This window comes from Mastigoproctus giganteus, chromosome 10, assembly GCF_048544385.1.
Source record: "Mastigoproctus giganteus isolate SK-2022 chromosome 10, ASM4854438v1, whole genome shotgun sequence".
Lineage (NCBI taxonomy): Eukaryota > Metazoa > Arthropoda > Arachnida > Uropygi > Thelyphonidae > Mastigoproctus > Mastigoproctus giganteus.
In genome coordinates, this window is record NC_143584.1 from 24,872,793 (window position 1) to 24,890,642 (window position 17,850).

A 17,850-nucleotide genomic window follows, 5' to 3' on the forward strand; every position below is an offset into this window, starting at 1 on the left:
CGCCCCAAATGTTTGTAAAGTTCTGCCTTGAATCTATTTACAAGCTTATACAGCATTAGCCAAAAAAAACCCTTATTTCACCCATCCACTCGCCCCAAATGTTTGTAAAGTCTGCCTTGAATCTATTTAAGCTATCAACTTATACGACAGATGGAATTTTGTTCCAGCAATCAACCACCCACTGGCTAAAGGCAAACTTCCGCACATCTATCCTACAACTGTCTTTCCTCAATTTGAATTTATGCCGTCTCAGGCGACTATTCTGAGCAAGAGGAAAAATCCCATCAGCATTGAGCATGCTCAAACCATTCAAGGCTGTATACACCTCAATCAGATCACCTCTCAGGTGCCTAGTTTCCAGACACTGTAATTTGCAAAACTTAAGCCTTTCTTTGTAAGAACAACCCTTTGTTCCATTCACTAATCTTGTTGCCCTTCTCTGTGCCCGTTCCAACAGCTCTACATCCTTCTTAAAATGAGGCCTCCAGACCTGTATACAGTACTCAAGGTGTGGCCTGACCATTGCCTTATACAAGGGGATAATCACCTCCTTATCCCGGCTAGAAAAATTCCTGTATATCATTGACAAGACACCATGAGCTACTCTTTCAGACTGTCTGCACTGCTCAGAAAACTTCATATCTGCCTGCACAATTACCCCCAGGTCCTTTTCATTCTCTACCACCATCAGTGTAGTACCACAGAGTTGATATGTTACTCTCATTTGCCAACTCTCAGCCCATCTGCCCAACCTTTCCAGATTATGCTGCAGCAGCGTACTGTCATTAGTGTCATTAACAACCCTGCAACCTTCTTATGGACATTAAGCCCAATATATCATCATCAATATCATTTATAAATACAGAAAACAACAATGGACCCAGCACTGAACCCTGAGGGATTAGTGGAGTCCCTCCACTAAAAACATTAGTCCACGAAGAGCAGTGTCCATTGATTACCACTCTTGTCTTCTCCCACTCAACCATCCCTTTATCCACAGCAGTAATCTGCCTCCAATGCCACACTGCTCCAATTTGTGCAACAGTCTTCCATGTGCAACAGTATCAAAGGCCTTTCTAAGATCCAAATATATGATATCAAAATTATTCTTTACATCCAGTTCCTTTGTGACTACATCATAGTATCCAATCAAATTGGTCAGACAAGACTTCCCCTTAACAAACCCATGCTGTATTAAGCTATAACTGTAGTCTTGTCTACACATGATCCTGCAATGCTTCTTTAACCATTAATTTCCCTGGAACAGAAGTTAAACAAACAGGTCTGTAATTTGCTGTGTCTCCCTTTGATCCTCCTTTGTGGATTGGGGTTACATTTGCACATCTCCAGTCCATGGGTACCTCCCCTGAGTCCAAGGAAGCTCTCATAATTATGGCTAAGGGTTTGTTTACTTCCTTTGCTGCCTCCTTTAATATAACTGGATAGATTCCATCCACCCCAGGCACCTTTCTTATGTTTATCTTCAACAATTTCTCCTCCACTTTACTCTCAGTTATTACAAGATTATCTAGCTTATTGCCAGAGTTTAATACACCTCTGGCATTCCTATCCCTGAATAACTCCTCATGTGTGAATGTAGATGCAAAATATTCATTTAGTTTGTTAGCTACCTGAGGAAGATCATCAACAGTTGAACCATCGATATCAAGTGGACCAATCAGATTCATCCCCTTCCTTCTAGAGTTCACATAAGTAAAGAACCCTTTGCTGTTTTTCTTTGCATCCTTTGCCAAAGATTTCTCATAATCTTCCTTCACCTGCCTTACCTCCTTTGTGACTCTTGGTTACAGACCAGCTTATATCTATCATGGGCTTCTGTATCACCTATTATTTTATACGTATCCCATGCATTTTTCTTCTCTGTCACATGTGTAATTAGTTCATCTGATATCCATTTAGGCCTAAATCTTGAACAATATTTCTTAGTTGGTATGATGTTGTTGTTATTTGGTTTTTAGGAGCATTAGCAACTAAGGCTATATTGCTCCGAGATATGCGGTGGTCATTCCCCTGACCTTTCCGCATCCTCCGTATTTGGTGGTGACGGGCTCGAACCCCGGTATAATCAAGAAGCGTGTGTTACGCACTGCTGCTGCTCCTTCCCACCTGGCTACGGAGGCGCCCAGTTGGTATGAAAAGCCTAGTAGCTTCCAAGATTAATTCTTTGAATGCTTCCCAATTTGAATTTGCTGTTGGTAACATCATCAGTTGGTCTCACCGTATAGAATTTAAATACTGTCTCAGACCACCGTAGTCACCTTTATGAAAGCAAACACCCTTCCCTTTATCATAGTTACCTCTTTGAGTAAATCCCACTTCAGCACACTGTGATCACTGCCACCTAGTGGTTCCTTTATCTGCAGATTCTTAATGCATGAAGAATCACTTGATAATCAGATCAAGAGTATTACTTCCTCTAGTTGCCTCCCGAACATGCTGCTGTAGAAAACAATCATCCAATAAATCCACAAAAGCCTTGCTAGTGTGTGAGTGACCAACTCACAAATTCCAGTCAATCTCTGGGAAATTAAAATCCCCCATTATAAGACACTCTGATTTACTGGCCCACTATTTCTCTGCACAATTGCTCATTATACTCATTAAGCCTATAACAGACAGCTACTCTCATTTTTTCTTTCCCAGTGTTTATGTCACACCAAACAGACTCAACATTGCATTGTCCACCAACATCAATTGGATGCACTTCCTTAGTTCTTCCTTCTTTGAGGTTATATCCATAATTGCTGCCGTTAAGTCTGGTGGATAGCAGGTTGAGTGCTAAACAGAACCACAGTGGGCTCAGAGCATCTCCCTGAAAGATTCCTCTTCTGATGGGGATTGGCCTGGTTGTGATGTTCTCGAGCTTAATGGTGGTACTCCATTTTGCCATTGCTGCTCCTAGGAAGTTTGTCACTATCGGATTGACCTTATAGATCTTCAGTGTTTCTATTAGCCAGCTACGAGGTATGGAGTCAAAGGCCTTGCAGCAATCGATATAGGCGGTGCTTTTTGTAGGCTTGCTTCATAACTGCGGCATCTATGGCTAATTGCTCCTTGCAATTATGTTCTGACTCTCTGATGTCTACTTGGTTATGCAGCTGGTCAGGATCTTGTACATCATTGGGAGGCAGGTGATTGGCCTGTATTTCACCAGGTTTCTTATATCTTCATCTTTAGGCTTCAGATATGTGACTCCTTTTCAGTGAGAAACTTCAGGATTGTCTCCGGGTGCCTTATCATTTCGAATGAACTTCTCTGCTAGGTGCTTGTGTGAGCTTCTTGTACCAGTACTTTGGATGTGATCAATTCCTGGGGTTCACCTGTTGTGGGTGTTCCTGATCAACTGTTTTACTTCTCGAATCTCCCACTCTCTCATCTCTTGTATGTCTTTGGTTTTCTTCCGTTCTACTTCTATCCAGAGGGGGGGGGGGGCTCGGCTGTTATGCCTTACTTCACTGCTCCAGATATTTCCCTAGAACTCCTTGATCGTCTTCTTCTCGGGTGGTTCGTTTTCTGCTTTCTCATCTTCTCCCAGTTTCCTGTAGAAAGCCCTTTGATCCTCATCGAAGATTCAGTTGTTTATTTTCCTCTGAGAGCTCTCTTTGTATCGGCATAGTCTCTTGCTGAGTGCGAGGAGGTTCTGCTGCAGTGTGTCCAAGTATTCTCCTATTCTCTTGAGAATGCTCTTCACCTTTCCAATCAATTTCTTACTTCTATTACCCTGTTGGTACTGGGTCAACTGACCTATCTTGACTCTTAATTCTTCTATCTTCTGCTGAAGTCTTCTTTCCCAAGCTGGCGGTTCCTTCTGTTTTCAGTTGTTCTGCTGCTGGTCTCTCGTTTCTTTTCCATTAATCCTAGTGGATGCTATGGCGGCACAGTATATGGCTGTGTGGATAGCCTCCAGCATTGCACCATTGTTGTCAAGGTAATGTGGTATTATTTGCCAATTGAGGTGGTCTGTTATTCTCCACAGGATTTTATTTGGCCTCTGCTTAGGTATCATGTGGGTTCTTGTGGGGTCCATTCCTTCGAATTCTGTTAGGACCTTCTTCCACTCATCTTCTATTCTGGATATCATGACTTTGTCTCTTTCCACTTCAGCTGCTCTGGGTCGTATTTCTTCTTGCTCTTCTTCCTCTGGTTCTGTGGTATGCTGTTCCTCCTCCTCCTCTGGTTCCATACTGACCATATTCTTTGTAGTTGATTGCTCACATCCTGCTTGATTTTTTCCAAGGTGGCAGGAGCTATTAGGTTCTTCGTGACGATGGTCTTTCTTTGGTCCGCTAATCGGTGTTCGGTGACTTGAATATCTGGGAATCGTTCCAACTACTTGGTATGATGTATTCATTATTATCATTATTATTAGCATATGATGCAAGGAAGCCAGAGGTTTATGTTGCACCAGCCAAAAAAAAAAAAAAAAAATGTCTGAATTATCCTGAGACAGAGAGAGAGAGCAAGAATCAGAAGTAAAAGAGAATCACCAAGAAAGAGAAGAATGATGATATCCAGCTCAGGACCCTGGGTGTGGTAAGCAGGCTCAATGCTGATGGGATTCTTCCTCTTGCTCAGATTACGAACCTGAGGGGGCATAAACTCAAATCAAGGAGGGACAGTTGTAGAGTAGATGTGTGGGAGTTTTCCTTTAGCCAGCGGGGTGGTTAATTCGTGGATCAGACTTCCACATGTTGTTGTGGAAGTTGATAGTTTAAATAAATTGAAGGAGGAACTGGACAAATGTTTGGAGCGAACAGATGGGTGAAATGGGAAGTGGTTTTTTTTTTTGGCTGATGCTGGGTGGGCTTGCTTTCTTGTATCATATGTCTCTACTAATGCTAATGCTAGTTTTATTTTAGCAAGCTAGTTATAAATTACTTACACAGGTGGTAGAGGCTGACAGTTTGGGGAAATTTAGGGAAGTGCATAGGTTGCCTATTTCCTTTTCTTTTATTATTATTATTATTTTACTCTTTTTTCTTTCTTTTTTGGCTGGTGTAGCATAAGCCTTAGGCTTCCTTGCACCATATGGCCATTACTAATAGTAGAAGTAAGTGCAATGGGAGAATAATTGGATGGGAGGGATTTGTCACCCTTTTTAAGAACTGGCTGGATATGAGCAAATTTTCCAAGCAGAAGGAAACACACCTGTGGAATAAGAAAGAGTAAAAAGGTGACACAGAACAGGAGTAAGTTCTGAGAACTACTGAAAAAATACCATCAGGACTTGGAGCTTTCTTGGAATCAAGATTATTCAAAATTCTTCTGCTATCCTTTTGATGGAAGGTCACAGGGAGCACTGAGCACAGTGTACTAAGAATGGTGGGGTGGTTTACCAAGATCATCAATACAAGAGTTAGTAAAATAGAATGCCAGCAAGCAGGGCAGCTTTACATTTAGCTAAGGTGGTAAAAGAACCATCTCATTTCAACAGAGTATAGATAGGTAAAAGTTGCAGCCAATAGCTTTGACAAGAGACTGGAACACTAAACTACCGACTGGATAAGAAGAAAGTTTTCTACTCTTAGCCTGTTCAAAATTTAGCTTGGACTAATAAATATTAGCATTAGCATTAGTAGAGGCATTTGATGCAAGAAAGCAAGCTTATGCAGCATCAGCCAAAAAAATTAAAGTAAAATAAATAAATAAAAAATAACCACTTCCACTTCACCCCTCTGTTCGTTCGAAATACCTGTCCAGCCGAGCCTTAAACTTATTTAGGCTATCAACTTCCACTACAAGGGATGGAAGTCTGTTCCACCTACCAACCACCCGCTGGCTAAAGGCAAATTTCCGCACATCTATCCTACATCTGTCTTTCCTCAATTTGAATTTATGCCCTCTCAGGTGATTATTCTGAGCAAGAGGAAGAATCCCATCAGCATTGAGCATGCTCAAACCATTCAAGGCTTTATACACCTCTATCAGATCACCTCGCTGGTGCCTAGTCTCCAGACACTGTAATTTGCAAAACTTAAGCCTTTCTTCGTAAGAGCAACCCTTTGTTCCATTCACTAATCTTGTTGCCTTTCTCTGTACTCGTTCCAGCAGCTCTACATCCTTCTTGAAATGAGGCCTCCAGACCTGTATACAGTACTCAAGGTGTGGCCTGACCATTGCCTTATACAAGAGAATAATCACCTCCTTATCCCTGCTGGAAAAATTCCTGTATATCATTGACAATACTCCATGAGCTACTCTTGCAACCCGTCTGCACTGCTCAGAGAACAGAGAAAAGATTTGAATGCAAACCAATTGCAATATGCAATATTCTTATATTGAACAGCCTTAGCACATTTATTGGAAAACCAAGGGTTAGATAAAGAATGAGATTTTAAGGAAAAGCGTGGAATAAAGGATTTCATCCCTAGAAGAATAAATTCACTGACAGGATTTGAGCAAACATTGATATAAGAAGATTTAAAACAGTAATGAGCAAATGTTGATATCAGAAGATTTAAAACAGTAATGAGCAAACATTGATATCAGAAGATTTAAAACAGAAATCCACTCAAGGAAAGAGAAAAACAGAAATCTTGAAGATCATCCCATTTTGCTTTCTTGTAATGCCAAACAACATGAGGCTGAGAATGGTCATGAGAGAAAGGCTCCATTAGAGAAGAGTACATCATTAGGTTGTAATGTGAGGTGCCTAGAGGACCACTCACCTCGATTGGGTACACGGAAGGGTTGTTTGTGAGAAAAAGATCAAGAGTGTTGGCAGTGTGGTTAGGATTATCTAGTACTTTGGTAGGTAAGTAAACAATCCATGTGAGATCATTAGTAAATGCAAAAGCCATAGCATCTCGACCAGCTGGGTCTGTGTGACTAGAAAACTGAAGACAGCGAAAGTTGTGAACATTAAAATCACCAAGAATAATTACTTCACTGCTAGAAAAGTTATAGACTGGAGAAAGTTGGGCTTCAAATAGAGGAGTTCCAAGTGATTAGTGGAAACTGGAGAATGATAGAGGCAACAGACAATTTTCACAAAATGGTGTAGAGAGGTTTTGAGCCACAGAAGATCAAAATGAGATTTCAGATTATTAAGTCTCTGATGGGGAATATCAGAGCAGAAATATTCACAAGTACCCCTTTGAAATGAAAGGAATTGTACAGCAAATAATTAGGATAACCGAGATGAGCAGCAGTTGAATTGATTGATAACTGGGATTCTGTCAGAAAAGTTAAGTGTGGCTTGGAAGTCTGCAAATGGATACATAGACTGGAACCGAGATTGCATATATTTGTGAAATGAATGAGGAAGTTTATTTGGAGGTTTAAATCTTTTTGTATTTAAGTTTATTCTATTAGTGTGACTATGCATGATGTATTTGGTAGTAAATTAAAAGTAGAGGGGGCATGTCATATGAAGTAATGAAATTTTTGGATATGGTGTACACATAGCAAGAATATACTCAGTGCCTTGACAATGCCTCTTGCATACACTACTCTCACACTCCCTCCAGTTACTGTCTGGCAGAGTTGAGGCAGCAGGATTATACACCAGCTGATCCGGATGTCTCCTAGAGATTTACCAGTTCAGCCTGGTGGACTACAAGCCTCCAAAAAGCAAAGTGGTGGTACTGCACTGGTTGATGAGAGCGATTTACCACGTAGTATTGCCTGGTAATGGGGGGGGGGGCAACATTCCTCTGTGTGGTGTGGTGTGGTGTGGATGCCACACCTCGATCCTTGCATATGTTGGTTCACACCTAGGTGGTCATTTCCAGTACAGTAGTAGGTACCATATTTCAAGACTTGCTCATAGGGGTTATACCCAGGCTTATTGAAAGTTCCACCATCCTGAAAGTGCAAGCAGAGGATTTAGTTTTCACAGAATGACCAGATTTTACCAAAATTCATCCACTTCACTTTAGTGTAACCTGAATATCGGTTCCATCAGCATTTTAGACTCCCGGGTAGCAAGCCCTAGTGTGTCATACCTGAGAGAATATAAGATCTAGAAGTATCTAACATTAATCCAAATTTATTTTCTAAGAAATCAGTCAAAGGTTTGGATTGAGTATCTGCAAATTAATGTTGAAATCTCCACTAAGTATCATTGGTATTCATTAGCATTTTTTGCGAGAAAATTGTTGTAGCAATGCAGCCCCTGCAATCGTGTAAGGAAGCAAAATAAAATGGATGAATTCAATCTTTTGGTTAGGTGAAATGTAAATGACTACTGACAATATTGTTTGACCATCAGTAAGAAGGTATTCAGCTGCACAATGTCTCCAACAGGTCCAACACTCATGGATTTGCCAAAAGTTTGTCGATAAATCACTTCCATATGAGAAGTAACAACACGAGTATGATTTTCTCTCTTATGATAAACTGGTACAGTGCCAGCTTGTTGATCTTCTCGTTTGAATTGAAAGACACAATCAAAGTTAGGTATACTTCCTTCTTTGTTATTTAGCCACATTTCAGAAAATAGAAGTAAAGTGGATTATTGTGTGACTGCATCAGTGAGCATGTAAACTTTGACAATTTAATGTTAGAATGGAAAGATCTTTTCATTTACTGATGAACTCGTATAAAGCATCTTGCATGGTAAATAGAGGATTACTCGACAACCTAGTCATTTCAGCTTAAAGTGCAAGAGTGGATGTAGTGTTTCTCAGTCCATGATAAAATTTCTTTCCTTCATTTGCAGCAATAATGTAAAGATCATTGATATCAGTAACTCAAAATAATGCAACATAAACTAGTTGTTCTTCGTGATATTTCTTGTATTCATAAACTACGGAATCGAAAGCACCGCCCTGAGAGATTTATGGATGGCAATGGCACAAGCCAGTATTAGCGGAAAATGATTTTGTTTAACCAAGATTGTTCTGTTGTTATTGAAAGAAACCATCTTATATCTTTTTGCGATCGGTTTCTGTAGTCATAACAAACCGACAGTCTTCGTTCTAACAAGTCAACCCACAACAGGTGATCCTGGAAATTTCAACCAAAGACATTTAATACAATTAGCTTCTTTGTCATATTTAACACATGCTAATTTTCCTACAGCTCCATTAGCCAGACCATCGGATACGTCAATATTAGTGGTTGTCAAGTATGGTTTGTCAATAAATAAAGGAAGTTCATGTGGTTATACACCGGTAAAACAACGGTGTCTAATACTGCCATTTTATGAAGTTTTTGTTGCACATGAGCCTCACATTCTGCATCTCTACACCTGACAAATATGTCTTGAGCAATCGACATAAAGGTATCTGAAGATGAATTGTTATAATTATTCACAGATTTATTTTTCAAATATAAACAAACACCATCAGAATACAAATTGTCCACTTATTGTTTGCTCACAAACCTCGACTCAATAAGTTTCTGTTCGTCGTCGGTTAACTGAACACCATTTCCAATTTCAGTCAACATTCTCAGGAATTCTGAATTTGCCTGTCTCATCACTTCATTCAGTTCGTGATATTGTAACCCACGCCAAAGACTGCGGCCTGTGACGTGTTGCTTAATCTGTTGATAAATAGGTATTGCTCGTACAGGGAGCAGCTGTCACAAATCACCAATAAAAGAATTGTCTAATCCACCGAAATTATGATCTACACGGCCTGTAATTTTTAGCAGGTGAACATCTATCTGAGATAAAAGTTCAGCTCCAATCATAATAACCTCGGTGATAATTAAAACACATACATATCTGAAAAGAGCGATATTGTTGAGCAACTTCATATACAGAGGAAATTTTTCGATATTGACATTTTCAATGCGGTGTGCATGGTAGTACCATTAATAGCTACAGCAGCTTTTCCAGTAGAAGCACAAGGTATATAAGCATTACAGAAATTATTGAGGCTGGTAAAATGATTATAAACTTGCCCATTCCTTCATGCTAGCTGACTAGATGGCTTATGAAGCGGTAGCAGAAATCCCAGAGTTTGTGAAAGTTCTCTAGTTGCAAAACATTCCACTAGATTTTAGCTCCAAACTATTTATTAGTTATGAACCCAAACCTGAAGAGAGAGAGAGAGTTTAACAATTTAAACTTCCCTGATTAGAGGACTTTCAGTGACTGAGATTCCTTCTAGCCCCCCTTCTGAATGAAGATAATAACATTCTTTTAAATGTCACTCTACAGTGAAGCAAGCATGCTATGAGAAATTATGGTCTCATGCCCATTCCTTCATGCTAGCTGACTAGATGGCTTATGAAGCAGTAGTAGAAATCCCAGAGTTTGTGAAAGTTCTCTAGTTGCAAAACATTCCACTAGATTTTAACTCCAAACTATTTATTAGTTATGAACCCAAACCTGAAGAGAGAGTTTAACAATTGGGATGGAAGTTAACTTATTACATCAGAGCAGTCCTCACTAAGTAAATTTTTAAGATTCCAGGTCTAATACCACCCTCCAACACACCATCCTGCTTTATTAACTTCTTCTAGCCTCTCACTGTGGCTTAAATTAATCCACTGCTGTACACCAACACTGACAGAAAACAGCAATAGGCAGTTTTTGTTGTTTTTTGGTTTTTAGGAGCATTAGCAACTAAGGCCATATTGCTCCGGGAATATGCGATGGTCAGTCCCTGACCTTTCCGCATCCTCCGTATTTGGTGGTGACGGGCTCAAACCCCGGTCTAACCAAGAAGCGTGTGCTATGCACTGCTGCTCCTTCCCACCTGGCTACGGAGGCACCTAACAGGCAGTCCTTTTCTTCACTAGTGCTCATGATGTCTGACCCAATTACTCTTCAGTAACTACTATCCCCTATGACAGAAATTAATTTCCTCTCTGCCATCAAAGTGATGACAGGTAATAGCATCACAGTATGATAGATTTTATTATTCAATTAACCTTCCTGAATTTGTAGCTAAAATACTAGACTTTCGTTCAGTTTTAAAGCATATTTTATTTCACTTTTATTTGAATAACTTAACTAAAAATGTGGGTTATAGACAAAAATTAAGCCAATTAAAACTAAATTTTTATAACTGCATACTCAATTGCTGCATATAATAACATAGGAATGTTTATTATGGAAAATGTACAAGTTTAAAATAAAGTTAAAAGTTGAATTAAAGTAAAAATAAATAAGATAGTTTTGAAAGCCACTTTGTCTTCTTTGGGGCTTGAATGCCTTGACAACAGGCTTTCAAATCACAACCCAACCAAGCTACACAAGGTGTACAACTAAAGTGATTCCTATAGGCCATTGTAAGGATCAGTTTGGTTTAACAGCTCATGCAGGTCAGTTGGGTTGTGCTTTGAAAGTCAGTTAATAGGAATCTCAGCCTAGAAGACAAAGTGACCTTCTAAATTTGGCTTTACCAACAACCCATTAACTAAATTTAATTATTTTTACTTCTCATCTTTAACTTTACTTTAAAGTTGTAAATTTTTCAAAACAATCCAGCATTGCTATAAGCAGTGATATGTGTGTGCACATAAAACCAGTTGTAAAATTCACTAAATGTATGGGGAAGGACCATTCTAATATACCTTCAATTGTTCTTCTAATTCTTTCAAAACTGTAGAAAACAATTCAGTCTCTAATCTGTTCATTTCCAGGGCCCAAGCTGCAACTGAAGGCAACAGAATGTTTAATCCTGTATCTACAACTCCAGTGCCACTGTCTTCTAAAGTAAGTAAAAGAAGTTCAGTTGCCTAAAGAGGGGAGAAAAAAATTAACTGTCATAATTAAAAAAAAAAGTAAAGTGCAGTTCAAATAAAAATAAATTTGAAATTAGCAGCAAAGAAAAGATTATTTTATTGCATGTAAAACCCAACATAAAGCACTATATGGAGTGAAAACGAAATATTAATTTGCAGTATACAATGAGAGAAAATAACATGGTTACTAGGTAATACTTATGAAGGTTACCAATGGCAGTACTTTGTAGCCTACAATGAACGGCACTAGACTTAATATGGGTAGGGGGTGATGGAGAGAAACACCAGTGTAAGGTGAAAACAAAAAGAGAAAAAGCTGTTGATAGCAGTGGTAAAAAACTGAAATCATTTGAATTTTTTTTTTTTTTTTTTTTTGCCATTTCTTTTGGCAGTTATGTGAATTTACAGTGCATTTGTGCTTGTTCAGGTCTTAGTGTTTATAACTTGCCATCGACAATACAAGGAAGAGTCATGGAAATATCTTTGGTTTAGAATTTTAATTCAGATAATACCAGTTTTTTTTTCCGCCAAATAATTAATTTTTGGCCTGTCAAGCCTGATGCCACTACTAGTGTTACTAAGCACTGGCTTCCAGTAAGCTTCATGAGTATCAAAAGCAATTAGATTCTCTCTATTGCTACTGCAGATTAATAGCTGATATTTTCACTCTATGTAATGTTTTGCTTTTTGTCTGTATTACTGTATTTTATACACAATAATAATGATTTAGTGCCTAAATTATGACACTAATAGAATACAATAACAACTATTTATTTGAATTAGAACTTAATGCTTTTATTTTTACCTAACAAATGCAATATTAAATTAATTCTGATATATGTTACTGGCAAGGATTCTATAGAATGCCAAGCAAAGTATGAACCCCCACCCCCTTTTTAATGGCTCTATAACACTGTTATGCAGGGCATTTTTCTGTCACGGGTCCATTCTAGAAGTTTCAAACTTGTAAAATTAACAATTTATAAAATTAATCCAATTTACAATACTATCTATACTTTTATAACATGAAACCTTAACCTTACACACTTGGTGTCATTATAATTGATTGAGAGGATCAGAACAGGAAATGAACTACCAAGTGGGATCTACTGGAGATGATATTCCATAGGTATCAATGAGCTACCTTTGGAAAACACGGAAAGATAATGGAAAAATAAAAAGAAGTACTTAATGCTGAAAAACATATGATTTCCATGTCTTCGTCAAGGGTCAACCATTGAAATCACAAGAAAGACAGCAAGAAGTAGGGCCTCTGTTTCTGACATGAAATGTATGTAAGCACACGGTAATATCTGCAAAGCAATTTGAATTTAGTGGTAACTGAAGTACAGCCTAATGGTAGAGACATACATGTATTTCATAGCTGATCTGACAGAGGTGGAAAGACACAATCAAAGTTGAAGCTGTGCAAATATATTTATAGTAGGTGTATACCATGATGACTCCATGTGTCAAAATTCAGAGACAGTAAAATTAAATTAAATTAAATTATGAAAAATGTGAGTTGAGAATTCAGAATTAAACGTACGAAGTAGGACATCCCAGGATAGAAAGAAAAATAATACTTACAAAGTAGCGGAAACTAGTCTCTAAACTTTGTGTAGGTGAGAAAAGTATATTATAGCAGAAAAATAGCAACTCAATATTATGTTCGGTAAACTAATGGCTCACGAGAAATAAAAATAGGGTAGTAGGAAAGCAAAAAGAATATTATGGAATAAGAAGGAAAGAGTTTGGTTCAGGCAGTCTGGGGTTGCTTTTCCCATTCCAAAGTAGCACCCCAAATATAGTACGGGGAGTGTACTTTGTATGCTTAAGTCAGTTATGTAGAGTTAATTTTAAAAAATTAAGAGTAAAATTAAAAAATTAAGATTATATAAAGCCTATACTCCTTGGTAGTGAATTGGTGGATACAGAATTTTCCATACTGTAAGACATCAAAGAGGCTAGGATTATATTATGTACAATATGTACAAGCCTGTTAACAGTAGAATACCAGCTTGCAGTAATATTATGGACCCATAATATTAAAAAAGACACTAAGCATCCATAATATTAAAAAGGACATTGACGTCCAAAGACGGGCAATTCGAATGGCAAGATCGGCAAAAAGACGATTGTGTGAGGAAAGACTCGAATTATGTGGAGTATGGAGCTTGGCAACCAGGCACCTCAGAGGTGACCTGACTGAGGTTTATAAGGCTCTGAGAAGGATTAGTAAAGTGAATGAAGGTGTAATTCTCACTATTTTAAAGAATTCCAGACCTAAGGGTCATAAATTCAAATTAGAGGGGTTAAGGTTTAGATTAGATTGTAGGAACTTTTCTTTTAGCTAGCGAGTTATTGATAGATGGAACAAACTACCCTTGCAGGTAATTGTGGCTGACAGTTTGAATAAATTCAAGGGTCAACTGGATACTTACCTATGTGAGGAGGGAAGCATATAATTTGTGTTTTTTTCTTTTTTTACAAGTGCAGCAAAAGCTTGTGGCTTTCTTGCACTATAATGACAAATACTAACACTACACTGGTATGCAAAACTTAAGGACCAAAGCTATTTCTAAAGTTCACAAGCTCAAAATCTTTACTTAAAGTACTCTTTACTGATGAGGGTAGATTCAGTCTCAGCAGTGATTCTGGATGTCAGCTAATCTGGCGAGAGGTTGGCACACGGTATTATCCAGCAAACATTGCTGAAAGGGATCGATATGGTGGTCGAGGTGTTCTCGTCTGGGGAGGCGTTATCTTGGATGGACGTACACAACTCCAGAACTGGAAGGCAGTACTGTAACCGGTGAGCAATACTGTACTGAAGTAATCCTTCCCATGTGCATCTGTTCCGAGGGCCAATTGCCCCGAGTTCGTGTTTATGGACGATAATGCCACACCCCATCACACTGCAGCTGTTGATATGCTTTTGGAAATTGAGGACATTGTTTGTATGGATTGGCCTGCTTGTTCCACCAATCTAAATCCCATCAAACACATTATGGGATGCTCTGGGGAGATAGTAGTAGTAGTAGTGGTGGTGGCATGTGATGCAAGAAAGCAAGTGTATAAGCTTATGCAGCATCAGCCAAAAAAAAAAAAAAAAAAAAATCACACCATTCCCTCCAAACGCCTGTCCAGTTCCTCCTTAAATTTATTCAACCTATCAACTTCCACAATGACAGATGGAAGTTTCTTCCAGCAATTAACCACCCGCTGGCTAAAGGCAAATTTCCGCACATCTATTCTACATCTGTCTTTTCTTAATTTGAATTTATGCCTCCTTAGGTTCGTAATCTGAACAAGTGGAAGGATCCCATCAGAATTCAGCATGCTCAACCCATTCAAGGCCTTATACACCTCAATCAGATCACCGCACAGGTGTGTCTAGTCTCCAGCCACTGCAATTTGCAGAACTTAAGCTCTCTTGGTAAGAGGATCCCTTCAATCCCCTCACCAATCTTGTTGCTCTTCTCAGTACACACTCAAGTAAATCTACATCCTTACTAAAATGAGGCCTCCAGACCTGTACGCAGTACTCAAGGCGTGGCCTGACCATTGCCTTATACAGAGGGACAATCACCTCCTTCTCCCTGTTAGCAAAATTCCTATATATCATTGACAAAACCCCATGACCTGCCTGGCAGCCTGTCTGCATTGCTCAGAAAACTTCATATCTGACTGCACAATTACTCCCAGGTCTTTTTCATTTTCTACCACCTTAAGTGTAGTACCACACAGTTGGTAAGTTTCTCTGGGGTTACTTCTACCCATATGCAGTACTTTGCATTTGTCAAGGTTAAACTTCAGTTGCCACTTCTTAGCCCATCTGCCCAAATTATCTAGATCCTGTTGCAGTAGCACACTGCCATTACTGTCATTAACAAACCTGCCAGCCTTTGTATCATCTGCAAACTTCGACATTAAGCCTGATATACCTTCATCAATATCATTGATAAATATACAAAACAACAGTGGACCTAACACCGAACCCTGTGGGACTCCACTAATAACATTAGTCCACGAAGAGCAGCACCCATTGATTACCACCCTCTGTCTTCTCCCACTTAACCATCCTTTTATCCATTGTAGCAACTTACCCTTAATACCATTCTGCTCCAATTTGTACAATAGTCTTCTATGCGCAACAGTGTCAAAAGCTTTGCTGAAATCCAAACATATGATATCAAAATTATTTTTTGCATCCAGTTCCTTTGTAACCACATCATAATATCTTATCAAATTTGTCAGACAAGACTTTCCCTTAACAAACCCATGCTGTGTCTGAATTGCTGCAGTCTTATCTAGATGATCCTGCAATGCATCTTTAACCAGTGACTCCATTATTTTACCCGGAACAGAAGTTAAACTAACTGGTCTGTAATTACTCGTGTCACCCTTCGATCCCCCTTTGTGAATTAGGGATACATTTGCACATCTCCAGTCCGTGGGAACCTCCCCTGAGTCCAAGGATGCTCTCATAATTATGGCTAAGGGTTTGCTTAGTTGCTTTGCCACCTCCTTTAATATAACTGGATAGATCCCATCCACCCCAGGTGCTTTTCTTATGTTTAACTTCAACAATTTCTCCTCCACTTTGCTTTCAGTTATTACAAAATCATTAAGTATCCTGCTACAATTTGATAACCTTCTGCCATTTTCAAACCTTAATAATTCCTCATGTGTGAATGTAGATGCAAAATACTCATTCAGTTTGTTTGCTATCTGAGCAGGATCATCAACACTCGAACCATCGATGTCAAGTGGACCAATCAGATTCATCCCCTTCCTTTTAGAGTTTATATAAGTAAAGAAATCCTTGCTGTTTTTCTTAGCATCTTTTGCCAAGGATTTCTCGTAATCTGCCTTTGCCTGCCTAACCTCTTTTGTGACCTGATTACAGACTAGCTTATATCTGCCATAGGCTTCTGAGTCGCTTGAAAATTTATATGCATCCCATGCATTTTTCTTCTCTATTACGAGTCTCATTAGTTCATTAGATAACCATTTAGGCCTAAACCTTGAACAATATTTCTTAATAGGTATGAAACTTTTAGTAGCATCCACGATTAATTCCTTGAATGCTTCCCACTTAGAATTTACTGTTGGTAACATCGTCAGTTGATCCCACTGTACAGAATTTAAAAATTGTCGGAGACCACTGTTTTTAAATTCTGTACAGTGAGATGCCTAGCGGCACGTCCACACCCACCAGAAAAATGGTGATAACAGAGGAATGAGCGATGTTACTGCAAGAACTTAGCATTAGCATTAGTAAAGGCATATAATGCAAGAAAGCAAGCTTATCCAGCATCAGCCAAGAAAAAAAAAAAAAAAAACCTTCCACTTCACCCCTCCATTTGAATGAATGGAGGGGTGAAGTGGAACTTATCAACAACAGTGTTGTTGATAAGTTCCATAAGCCATATCTACTGAGGACCACCTCTTCCCTTTGTTCCATCTTTGGCAGTGATGTATCTATATCATGGCAGCCAGTGCTATATTGCCATTTTTGAATAAAGTCCCTCTGTACTGTTTTGTTTCTGTTGTTGTGTTGGTGTTGTTTCATTCGTCATTTCTGTAGTTCACCAGGTTCCTTTGGTATGCTTTTCCTGTATCCAGTCCATTCCTATGAGAAGCTGTAGGTAAAAACCTGACTGGTCCTTAAATTTTACACACCAATGTATTACTACTAGGGGGGGGGGGGGGGGAGAATTCCCAGCATATGGAAATTTCTTTCTTTTTTTTTTTCTCTCAAAATAAATCCTTGCTGTTATGAAGCCCATTCCTGACTTAATACAAGAGCAATGGGAGAAAATACTATTCTAAAGTAAATCAGCACAAAACTTATATAAGCGAATCACAGTTTCAGACTATCCACAAAAGTTTGGTAAACTGCGATTCACTTACATAACAGCATAGGATGATGAAAGAAAAGTTTATTTCATACTAATTCACTTTAATTAGTATTCCTTCACCATGCCATTGTATATAAGCCAGGAAAACTGGGATTAACTTATATAAATGGGGTACAAGAGTATATGTGAACAGGTAAAGTTTTTACAGCTCCAGCTAATAGAGAAGTTTTTCTTAAATTTTGCTTTTTTATTGACATATTAATTTATTTTCTAGAAGTAGCATTATATTCCTAGTAACATACTTAGTTTTTGAACTTAG

The 17,850-nt window shown here is 38.7% G+C and overlaps 1 protein-coding gene across 1 annotated transcript in view; it reads right to left on the reverse strand.

The window, feature by feature from the left end:
- The window catches only part of LOC150078878 (RAB11-binding protein RELCH homolog), a 450,480-nt gene that overhangs the window by 207,987 nt on the left and 224,643 nt on the right, over window positions 1-17,850 (reverse strand). Inside the window, exon 13 of the mRNA XM_090382879.1 lies at window positions 11,494-11,658. Coding sequence (XP_090239005.1) covers window positions 11,494-11,658 — 165 coding nt within the window. The remainder of the gene's footprint in view (window positions 1-11,493; window positions 11,659-17,850) is intronic.